This window comes from Anneissia japonica, unplaced genomic scaffold, assembly GCF_011630105.1.
Source record: "Anneissia japonica isolate Jap-2015-1 unplaced genomic scaffold, ASM1163010v1 scaffold1302_len1884557_cov193, whole genome shotgun sequence".
NCBI lineage: Eukaryota > Metazoa > Echinodermata > Crinoidea > Comatulida > Comatulidae > Anneissia > Anneissia japonica.
Window position 1 is genome coordinate 1,584,170 of NW_022736804.1, and position 12,692 is coordinate 1,596,861.

General features: G+C 34.0%; 1 protein-coding gene across 1 annotated transcript in view; it reads right to left on the reverse strand.

Annotated features, from left to right (window-relative positions):
- LOC117116879 (homeobox protein MOX-2-like) overlaps nucleotides 1-3,300 on the reverse strand; it is a 45,598-nt gene extending 42,298 nt beyond the window's left edge. Inside the window, exon 1 of the mRNA XM_033260994.1 lies at nucleotides 3,189-3,300. Coding sequence (XP_033116885.1) covers nucleotides 3,189-3,212 — 24 coding nt within the window. The 5' untranslated portion in view covers nucleotides 3,213-3,300. The remainder of the gene's footprint in view (nucleotides 1-3,188) is intronic.
- Between the last annotated feature and the right edge of the window lie 9,392 nt (nucleotides 3,301-12,692).

Sequence of the window (12,692 nt, forward strand, 5' to 3'; positions counted from 1 at the left end):
CTGTTCTTTGATCTGAGTGGTGTGCGTCATTTCTCCCTTAATTTATGCCGCCGTACAAAGTAATCAAATCCCGCAAGGAAACAGACATGTGTAAATAATAAATGCTGAAAATCACCACTTTAAGATAGCGAATAAGTGGCTTCTGAATAATTTAAACAAATACCGCGCACGATCCTATCAGAAAGGGTGTAGGCCTATATATTATTAGTTAATATACAACATCCAAATCTTCATTTAGGTCGGCTGATGGTCAAAATTTTAATTTCGGCGCTTACGGGAAACATTATTGTCCATCATTATTTCATAAGGCTTCAAACAGCTGGCAAACTCATCAAGTCAATAATATTCATGTAGAATCAAAGTGGTTAAAGTTTAGTTATTATTATACCTATTCGTGTGTCATCACGAAGCGTTTGACATCAAAATATCACGAAAATGAATCTACGCCTACCTGTATACGTCATACCAGCATATATACTGACAAAAGCGAAAATAAAGAGACATTGGTAATATCTAGTAACAAAATAAACACAAAAAGTCTGAAGACAGTGGCAAGTAACCGATGTCTGAAATTGATGTATACAGGTTACAACTAATATCATCATTATCATTTTACATCATCATCCACCCATCATCGTTATCAGTACCAGTAGACCTACCACCATCATCATTGTCGTCATCGATTGGTCGAAGTCATCATTATCATTAGGCCTATATAATAATAATAATAATAATAATAATAATAATAATAATTATTATTATTATTATTATTATTATTATTAATAATATTATTAACATTATTATTATTATTATTATTATTATTATTATTATTATTATTATTATTATTATTATTATTATTATTATCATCATCATCACCATCATAATTATCATCATTATTATACGAGAATGTGTTCTTGTATTTTTTGTCATGTTAATATAGGTTTTCTAATTGAATTTGTCGGCCTTGTATAAACGAATCTGTACTTTATAATAAGCAGAAGATTATGGGCATGGCTACCATGGAACGAATCAAAACCCATCCAATACAGACCAGTTAATTCATTAATTGTCTAATAATACTCTTGACTTTAAAAAGAAACTTATGGAATATGATTTTAATAATTCTGAGCCCTAAAATATTCACAGGCCTAAAAATATAGGTTAGGAAGATGCTGTAGGCCTACCGTTCCAGCTGCCCATGTTTTTGAAGAACGAAGGGATCAGACAGCGGTGGAGCATCTTGTATGGCTTTAGGCCTGAAATTCGGAGAATCTATGCCCGTAGTAATGATGTATAGAATTCGATTCCGGTTGTTTTTTTAACAGAATCATTACCCCATTTCCACGCCCAAAGTAAACAAATTTCGACGGTGAAGATCGAGCGATACTTCAACACGATACAACTGTCATAGGTGCTATAAGGAATTTTAATAGATTAAAGAGTGGATGTATCATTCTTGCTTGCCCGAGGTTTTAAAATGAGCACAATACGGTTTATAAACGTTTTGATATTGTCGCCGCGGCTAAGCGGTGACCGGCCTAAGCAATATTCAATACAGTCTCATCAACTAGGTTTAGGGCAGAGGTGGGGAAAGTCCATCCCGCGGGCCGCATGCGGTCCGACAGTGATTTTTTTGCGGCCTGCGAAAATGAATTAAAAACCCTATGGGTGCAGCAGCGGCCCGCCAAGCAACATTGGCTAGAAAACATCTTATTTTCTACGGCCCGACATCGATTATGTAAAAAAGTAACATTAAACTGAGAATAAAGTGGTGTAAAAGCAGTGCCTTGAGGTTTTTGGAAGCTCAATAGAAACATGAAAGTTTGGGTGCGGCCCTCGGTGTTAAATCCAAAATTCACTTTGGCCCTCCGACAGATCTTTATGCCCACCTCTGGTTTAGGGTTTATAACGAATTTGCTTGTGTTTCAACGAATTTGAACCGTGGACTAAAAAAAAAAAACCAGCAGCATCATATCAATCGTAATTACTGTATATAGAAATTATCACCGATTGTTACGCATGCGTTTAAAATGGGAATATTGAAATCATTATAATATTTGAGGACTACGGTATTTATTTATTTGGAATAAAGTGGACGGTGCATCCTTACATTATAACAATGAAAATAAATGAAACCTAATATGAGATAAATACAATAAACAATTCTGTTCAGAATATACAACCTACATAAACATATTAGAAGAAATGATAATTTCCACAAAAATGAAATATGAATGAACAGCTGATCGGGACTCCTTCTCCCCATCATTAAACCATAGTATCTTCATCTTCATCATTTTCCCAATCCTCTCCTCTCTTTCCGGTGTACGGAGAAAATGGCCCCGGAAAAAAATAGCCCGGAAGAAATGGCCCTGCAAAGCATGGCCCCAGTAAAAATGGCCCCAAAAGACAGGTAGGTAAAATTGGGTAATAAAAATAATTCTTTTAAAATCTTCCAATTGTTTAAATGTTGCAAAAAATGTAAATTTAAAAAATTCATATATGATTCAACTCTTGATACAGCATTTAAATATATTTATTTAAAACACTTCGTCTGGGGCCATTTCCAGGGCTATTCTCTCTGGCACCATTTTTTCTGGGGCCATTTTTTCCTACGACCCTCTTTCCATCAGCTACACTCGTCAATTTACCATAATTATAACTCCATGATTTACCTAACCCTTTTAATCCTCCCTACTACTATATACTAACAACATACAACAAGCAGCAGTGCAAAACTAAATAAATATGTCTATAGGCCCATGTCTAAAGAAAACATTACACAAACTAAATAAGAACCAGTAATATTTTGTACAGGCTCAGTGTTCTTATTTTTGCAGATTTCAGGCTCAAAATATTCATATTTTGGTAATATTTTACACATTTTTCAAACAGAAAATTATTATTCTACAACAGTATATTACTGTATTGTAATAAAAATGGTATTACGGTATTACATAGTTACATCTACTGAACACAAGGTACAGATAAAATTGATTAATTTTTCTATATTTAAAAAAATAAATAAAAAACATTTTACCTCAGCCTCAAATTTTTTTATTTGTTTAAGCAATTTCAGCCTCAGTGTTCTTATAAAAAAAAGTGTATACCTTATTCTACAATAAAAAGATAAATAATTAAAAAAAACTCATCCAGCCTCTCTCTATTCTTTCCACCATTTCTCTTACCCATAGTCTCTTCATCTCTAGCATGACTATTGCTGTATCTGAAGACACCGCTATACTGCCTCTAAAGTGTCTTGATGTACGAAGAAAGTGACCGCATAAAATACACTTTACACTACTGTATACTCTCTTAACTTGCTTTAATTATTTACAAGGTCGCGTCAGAAATCGTTTTGGTTCCACGACTAATCGGAAATTATGTGTTATCTTGTTTTATTTACCACGAAGTGGTTTTACAGATGGCAAACTTTGTAAATCTTTAATTACGATCAGGCCTTTTAAGTGAGAAGAAAAGCAATAGGCCTAGGCCTACTACAAACACAAATACTAAAAACAAATACTAATAAATCAATATAGGAAAATTAAAACCGAATAACCAATCAATCAATCAATCAATCAAACACAATTTCAATCAATTATTGAACAATATACTGTAACATTATTTGAATATAGGCCTAAAGAAAAAAAATCAATAAATTTGGGTTATGTATATTATATTAAGCTGGATACTCCATTGTTCCTGCAAGACAAAACCTATAACAGGTCTATAAAAAGATAGGCATATTCCATATACAGAGGCAGAACGAAAAAAAAAAAAATAATAAAACCTCATGGATATGAATATTTGACGGTTTAGACAACATTTTATTTTAAAATCGAATAAAAAAAAACCTCACAGAACATAGGTGATTAAATTGACTGATACGAATCAGATAATGTAGGATGGCTGGGATTGAAACAGTTGTTAATTAACAATATTAATAAAATTAATATTGTAAAACATTTAAGTGTTAGTAATGATACTGTCATAAAACGATTTTACATTATCAGCACACAGGATGGTGCATCCCATGCCTACACAAACAGCTATAAAGTCTAATAGTAGGCCTATTTTTTATTCATTCAATATTCAATAAACTTCACAGAGATGGATGGACAGTTAAACGTACTCTATCTATTCAGAAAACAAATAGGCCTGTTTAGTCCATGAGACATATATACGATCAGTAAAGTGTAAAAAAATGGTTGATATAGATCAAATTATATAACACGAATAGCAAAATCGGCAACTTTAAAAAAAGTGTAGTAACAATGGAGCCATGGGGAATGAAATGATAAAGAAATAACCAGAAGTTGGCACTTTAGGGTATAATAGAAAAGAGGATAATACATTTGATAAGTAATTAGGGGATTATCATATGTGATTACAATAGATCATGGAGGAATTAGATTAGATAAGCATATAACGCAGTCTGCATGCTAATAGCAATGGGCCTACCTTCCGTAGCCTAGGCCTGCATTCAAAATAAAACATGTGAATACCTTAATGAATGGAGTGAACACCAATATCCTTTAAAATATAATGATTGAAAATAGATCGAAATATTGAATCTGAAAATGTCTGTTTTCCGAGTTACCAGGCCCGTATCCGGGGGGGGGGGTTTATGGTTCGGGAGAACCCCCCTTTTCTAGCAAACCCCCTCTTTACTGGCGAAACCCCCTCTTTAAATTTCCCAAATAAGTCCTCCAACCCAACTAATGCACTCATGCAGACCCACCCAGACACAGACATTTTCAAACAATCTGCTTTTATCTATAGCATTATTTAGACCCATAAAACACAAAAATCCTTATGTTTTGGAGGTTTCGCAGACCAAATTGGGGCTTCGACTGTGGACCTCACACCCAGAAAACCCCCCTTAGAAGAACGTGACTACGGGCCTGGTTACTGTGTTTTTTTGGTTGTTGTTTTTTTTTTGTTTTTTTTTTATTAGAGTGAACATTCATAGCATGTCCATATTTTGTGACAGAAATGTTGCGTCCGATATTGATCGTATCTTTGTGGATTATGGGTTTTTAAAACAGAGTACGGGGATACAAAAATAGCTACTTGTATCTTTATTATCAAACTGAGAAACAGAAATTCAATGAGTCTGTTAAAGCATGGTTAAAGGGTGATGAGTATTTAATCTCGACTACCGGTATATTTGTAGCGAAGATCAAAACATATCGTTAATTAAGTCAGAGAACATGCCGATAAAGCTCGTTTAGTAATGATAACAAGGCAAGTGACAATCGTATAGCAATACAGATATAAATAATAATAATAATAATAATAATAATAATAATAATAATAATAATAATAATAATAATAATAATGTCACTACGAATAATGTTTAATTTTAAAATCTCTTTATCTTCTTACTAATCGTTATAATAGCTAGGCCTAAGTTTCTTTAGATATGACTGTGTTTTAGAACAACTTATTAAAGAAAAACCTTATGATTGCTCTTGGAGGGCTTTCATCTCAGTGCGTTTTTGCCATGCTTTACCTAATATGCTTTGCTTATTTAATGCGTTTCATGTATAAACCACTTGCTGTAAATGATAGACCTATAGCTAAATTTTGCTGTCGATATGCCTTATTTACTGATATCTTATCGTCTATTATTGAGTTATTAATTCGATATTCCCAGAAGTGAACGTATTAGAGCTTGTAGAAGCGGTTTGTTACAGCGATTGGTGCTTATCCTTGAGGTCGGCGGTTCAATCCCTCACCGTGAATTTCGGTTGTGGCCTTGGGCAAGGCACGGTTGTCTCTCTCCTCCAACCCAGAAGCATAACTGGTTACTTGGTTAGGTTCTGGAGCTGAGTAGGTGTTTGATCCTTTTGACCGAGAGTAAAAATGTGAAGCGCTTACGAAATACGACAATTTTTTTTTTGGCAATTTTCATTAAAAAATATGCAGTTAAAAAATCCAATTAAAATTGCTGTATATAACATTTGTGTTTGTTTCCAAAGTTGTCGATAATTCTAGATTTCCCTTTCTTTTTCCAAAAAAAGTAGTTAAAAACACAAATGTTAAACTTGAGCTACATAGGGTTTTCACCTTCTTTCTGAACACAAATTATGACAAATGTGTACACACATCGCAGAGGTATACGTCCATGCACACATCCAGTTGATGATGAATTGTACTATTTTTAAAATTTTCCAATCGCAGACACTTGAAATATATTGCTGGAGAGCAAGACACTTGTTTAATTGATCGCCCGAGGACCTAAAGCGGCCAATAATCACGAATTAAGGGTAGCTAGGATCATTTAAGTCCTTGTTGAAAATCCTTCGAATTATCCATCGGCAAATTTACCACCAGAGAAGAGGGTGAACTGTGGATACACGATTATTAATAGGTTCATGCTGGGAATATTGAAGTGTCATGCATCTAGTAAATTTCTATAATTTCATAAAATGTAATAGGCCCTATTTAATAGGCCCTATACGATTACTAATACCTATTATGTATTACTTAATGATTATTTATTTAGGTAATCAATATTGTATAGGCCCACCAATATAATTCGTGTGTGTGCATTTGAGCTGTTTGCTAATAGACACTGCACAATTTAGGCCTATTACGTTTTTTGGGGGGTTTATTTTTTGCTTGGTAAATAGGATTAGCAGATGATTATTTTGACCTACAGTAGTAACATATACTGTACATTGGTGGCGTCCTACAGGGTGATCAGGCATCAGCGGTGTCTACTAGAAAAGCACTAGTGGGAGGGGAAAGCCACCACACGCCTAGAAAAAATTTGGAAATTGACAATTTTAAGCTGTTCTGACGAGGCCTCCTTTGTTCGACGGGGGTAGAGTTTAATTCACCTGCCCTCTCTCCAGTAACTCCGGTAGGCTGTACTCTGTAACAACTTTTTAAACCGCTTTTTTTACCTTTTTTTATTCCGGTAAATCTCAATACTGATGTTTTTATTAACTGTTGTTAACTTATTTTTTACCGTTCATAAATGATTATTTTGTTTCTGTGTATTTTAAAATGTTTAACTCTTTTATCTTTGAATTTTTAACCCCTTTTTCTACGATTTTTAAAATATTACCTAAAGAAATTTTACACATAAAAAAAATTGAATTACTGTTTGAAATGGTTTTATAAGTGGTTTTATTTGTTTTTCCCTTGTATAGGTTGATATTGACTAAATAAATGAATGAATGAATGAACAGACGTGAAACATCTTACGCCTGTGTTAGTAGAATGTGAGCGTTGGTTAATTCAGGGCTGGGTAAGGTAGCATCAGACAACAAACGATTCAAGATATAAATATTCTGAAAATATGTGGAATATTGGATAATTGACAAGTATATGTCCACATGTTTTGGTGGTGGGAGAAATAAGTATACGAGCTAGGCCCATCCTGGTAATCCATCAAGGATTTAGTAAAGACCATGAGAAGCCGGGTAGTTACCGCAGGCATTCGCTGGTCATGACAAACTGTGATGGATCAGTGCTATTAGCCTAGGAGGTTAGGGAGGTCAACGGTATATCTCGAGTTCTGATCACAACAAATAGTCATGGATTGGCAGTAGGCCGTCTTTTATTCTCACGGATTTCTTCGACGTGCTTCCACGAAAGTGAGTCAGCCTAAAATGAAACACGTGCACAGCTAAAACCCCATCGAATGTTTTGTAAAGATGCACAAACAGACAACCGAATGAATAATAACCCACATCTCGAATCAAACGTTGTAGCCTTTTGTAACCCCAACATTTTATATCGATTTCTATGAATCAGTTGACACTCACAACCCATCTTAAGACGCAATTCTGTGTCACCTGTAAGAAAAATCAGTGTATGGCGGTCAGTGGCGGATCCGTGGTTGCAAAATAGAGGGGGGCCAGGGATGGACTTTCACAGATGGAGAGCCTCTTACCATGGAGAAAATAATATTTTATTTTCTCCATGCTCTTACTAACGTAACACCAGTTTCACTTTCTAATTACTGTCGAGTTCGTAGGCTTGCACACCTTATCTCTGTCGGTTCTGTGTAAAATCCCCTTGAATCCGCAATTGGGAGATAAATTCCTTTAAATTGATTGCTACTTTACGACTGCGATTGATAAATGACCTCACATAAAATGCTAAGCCGAAGCAGCCGACAATATTATAGGGCATGTCGTTTTACAGGTCTTTGGTAACGAGGGGCACCTGTACGGAACTCCTTAGCCAAGGTCAATCGATGCATCCTGCTTACGAAAGGAAAGAACCCAAAGTTAAAACGAAAATTTACGAACAAAATCTCACTTAATCTTTCACGAAATGACCTAACATTTGTATAAGATCTCTAGACACCAACTTCCAAATTAAGGCCATACACCCAGAGGAGTGAGATTGGGAACGACTCTCCGAGGATGAGCAATATCAGATGTTGAAAGATGAAGGGCTACTATCAAACGTTATCGAACTTTCTTCTGATGTTCACAATCCGGAAAGGCAAGAATAAGCTTCGGACAAACGAATTGATAGATATTCCTAACTCCTGTCCGTGTACTCCACTGTTCCTACCAAACGCTTCTAAATAGGCCTAATTTTTGAAGAAAAAAATGCAAATACTGGAATTTGCTCTTAATACATTGATTCAATTCGGCTGGTGGCCTAAAGATTTGAAATATGTCGAGTGTTGACCCGAACGAAACAAAGGAATTACTAGGATTATCAATATCGTAATCTTAATAATTATGTTCATTAATATCCTGAACAATTTCATCTTTTAAGGCTAGTTACTGTCCACCAGGCATATTATATAGATAATATAACGTTGAACAAACACGAGCGATTGTCAAAATCTTTTTAACAAGCTATTTTACTGGGGATTTTTCGACTGCCGTGGGCCTATATATGGTACATTTGTAATATGTAAGATTAATGCGAACCGAGTAGTAGACATTTTTTGAAAATATCGATCTTGTGTGTTATTATTGATTAGAATTTTTAGAATTCTTAAACTACCCCTTCCCTTCCTAATCTTCGAATGAATTCAAAGCATAACAAAGCAAATCAAAGAAACTACCCTATAAAATCAGCAAAACAAACTTTTAAAATACAATTAGGCCTACCAATACCTTTTTGCTACACCCCCTTCCTCACCATACTTTCACGAAGTTTCCCTCCCTAGAATATAGATATAAATTTCACAATGCACAAGTGATAAAATAATATTAAAAGCAATAAATTACACATTCAGATTCAAGATACTAGAATCAAGATTATTTTATTGTCCGAAATACGGATTCTGTAATTCCATAATAATAATAATAATAATAATCGATTTTATTCATTCCAGCAGAGGCCTAATTAAATTAGCGCAGGCCTACAATATTTAGATTTTACATCCCCAATTTTACTGTTTGTTAAACACCGTAGGCTAAAGTTACAATAACATGACTTTATATTGTATTTTACAATTGAAAAAATAGGCTTATAATAGAAGAGCAATATATTCATTACAGATTAAACGACTAGGCCTATATAAAAAAGTCATTTTATAAATTTGGCTGAATGTGGTGTAATGATTTCGACGGAACTCTCCACATGGGTTCTCAATTTATGAGAAAAAAATATGGTGTCTCCGCAGTGACAACACTCAGCACGGGTTCCTAAAAAGCACGCAACACGCGATACACCATCGCTGCCACTAAGCGTTTAGAAAAAAAAAACATATCGTTTTCTCGTTAATGTGTAATGGAGACGGATCGCATTACATAAAAACCCGAGACGTTAAGTAGCCTTAAATTGGTAAACCATCACTCGATCAGCAGAGTATTTTCGTGTTCCTAACGTCAAATAAATTATTCATCTCAAAATCATTGAGCAAAATTAATATAAAATGGTTTAATATACCTTTTGTTCGTTATATTCTAATAATTTAGTCGTCGTTTAGAAAGCGCCATTTTAAACGTTATGAATTTGACTTATCAATAAGTTTATTATTGGTAGTTTCATCGTAGTAAAAACAAGGCAGATTCTCAGTTACAGTAAACGAATCCAACATAGGCCTAAATCTAATTTTATTTTTAATGCCTATATTCAAATTTAATGTTATCCCATTCATAGTTATTGTTGTTTGTTTGATTGATTGATTGATCGATCGGAATTTTTATATTTTTACTTTTTAAATTTTATTTTTATCTTGACCAATAATGATTTATTTTTTTTATTTATGAATCTAGTCACTGTATACACTGTATTTTATTCATATCTCAAAAAGCCTTGACAAAGAATTTATTGAACAAATTTGCCATCTGTAAAAACCAGAAAAAATATTTTGTGGTAAATATAACACGATGTTAACACATGATTTTCGACCAGAACCAACACGATTTCTGACGTGGCCTTGCAATAAGTAACAGCCCATAGCGAAATACTTTCTGTATTAAGACAGTACATTGAAACTGTTTTTAGGCAGACCACAATAACAATATTTAGGACCCAAAACAAAAAGCGTACACTTTCTTGATAATAAAACTACACACTCGACTGATGTGTACAAACACGAACATAAAAAACAAAAACAAAAACAAACCAAAACAAAAAATACACGCTGAAATTATATTAATAACAACATTGATTACAAATACGGTATCATATTAGTGACATTCAAAAAAGAGTCATGATCAATGATAAAGACTAAAAAAGTAAACCCACTATTCTTTTAGTCAAAAATTACGATCTATCAAGCCGTCATCTTGGGGCGGGTGATACAGCTGTTGGATGTGAAACATAACAAAACAACACACAACAGAGAACAATAACTTGATACAAAAAAATCTGAACAGATCAGTTCGACAAATTGACGCCACACGACCCCTAATTAAACAAAACCACATTCAAGTGTAATTTCCTTTTTCATGTTTAATTTACGGCTAAAATTTAATACGAGAGGCGTCCCAACAAACAGAATTCCTAATCGTCAAGATTTACCCCACAGGGGGTGCGCTCCCCTGCTTCTCCATACATGCGGCCTCCGGATTTTCTTTTTTGTTTTACCAAACAGACAATAAATGATATTATTATTAGGACACATACCTTGTAGTAACAGAATGGAATCATTGTGTTGCGAGTAAAATTATGAGACATTACGAATGTGCTAACTCGTGGTAAATATGTGGAATGTCCTCTACTCAAATCAAGTTGCCAAACTGCCCGCAGCTACGGAAACTACTGCTCCCCACTCCATAAATCTCCATCCACATGTCAGTCCTGAATCATTTTAGCACGGACACTGTATAAATAGAGTTTCCGTGGTTCTCGTCTATTCTTTTTGCCTCTATCGTCCGCCAAATGTAAATAAATACATTAGGCACGAACAAAAACATCATTAACTAAGTTTATACCTATCATCACAGATACTATGACTATCAACTTAAAAATCTAGTGAGAATAGATATACTATCAGATTACGGTGCATTACAATACAATATCCATGCCTGTGGTACGAATGTAGGTTAAAATAGCCCCGGAAATAACAGCCTCGGAAAAAACGCCCTGAAAAAATTGCCCAGGAATAATTTGTTATACTTTAGTTTTTTAAAAGAATCTAAATTATTTACAGAATGAAAATAAAAACACACGATTCGAATTACTGAATTTTATGTTAAAGTTGCAATTAAAAACAAATAATTTTTACATATTTTTAAAATCTATGGACGATTTTATTTTTTCCCCTGCAAAAAGTAATATAATGGCATCTTATTTGACTTTGGACTGTTTTTCAAAAACTAAACTATTTATTAATTCAATTATTGCCATTTTGTAGCATTTAAATAGTTGGAATATTTAAAAAAAAATCAGTAATATTACTAAATACAGTATTATCATTGGGCGCCAACTTTACCTAACTGTTTAAATTTCAGTGGGGCCATTTTTACAGGGCTATTATGTTTTCCCGTTTCATTTTTTAGGGGCCATTCTTACCGTACACCCTGAGGCACAATATCCTACAGTACCATCGGCTTATAATATCAATTGGAAATTATACTGTTTATAGGCCTATATATTGTTCATTATTATATTTTACTCATTGTGATTTTGTGATTATAACATGATTCTTCCTTATGACCAAAAAACCCCATTCCCGAAACCTCATGATTCGTCTTAGATTTATCAGGGAGTAAACAACTCCCTGGATTTATATAGAGTGTCCTTTGTATTTTTTTTTGTCTTGCGAACAGAAATGAGTGTTTAGAAAAGTGATTATTATAAGCTCGCTATAAAATATCCTTGTCCTTGTGCCTAAAAATTATTTAAAAAATGTTGTTAATTAAAATGGTTAAAGTGTTAAAAAAAATAATAATTCAACCAACGAAAACAGAGAAACGTAACCCAAACAAAAATGAGTGAAGGGAACGAAAAACTTTCCCTTAATACAATTTTATCCACATCATATAGACTTTTATGTGATAAGTAGGCCTAAGTTGTTTTCCCATAATCGGTGCGATAGAACGTCCCCATGCCTATATATGAGCGAATGATCACACAGAGAGGTCTATTTATTACTACGTGGACAGAGTTTGCTAGGGATCCCAGGTTTTTGTAAAAGAACTGAAGACAGAAGAAATTGTTTGAGTCACATGGATGGAATTTTCAGAAACACATCGAAAGCAGACCTGAAATATTTAATATGATTTCTCAGGAGATCTATAACGCTTTAATAT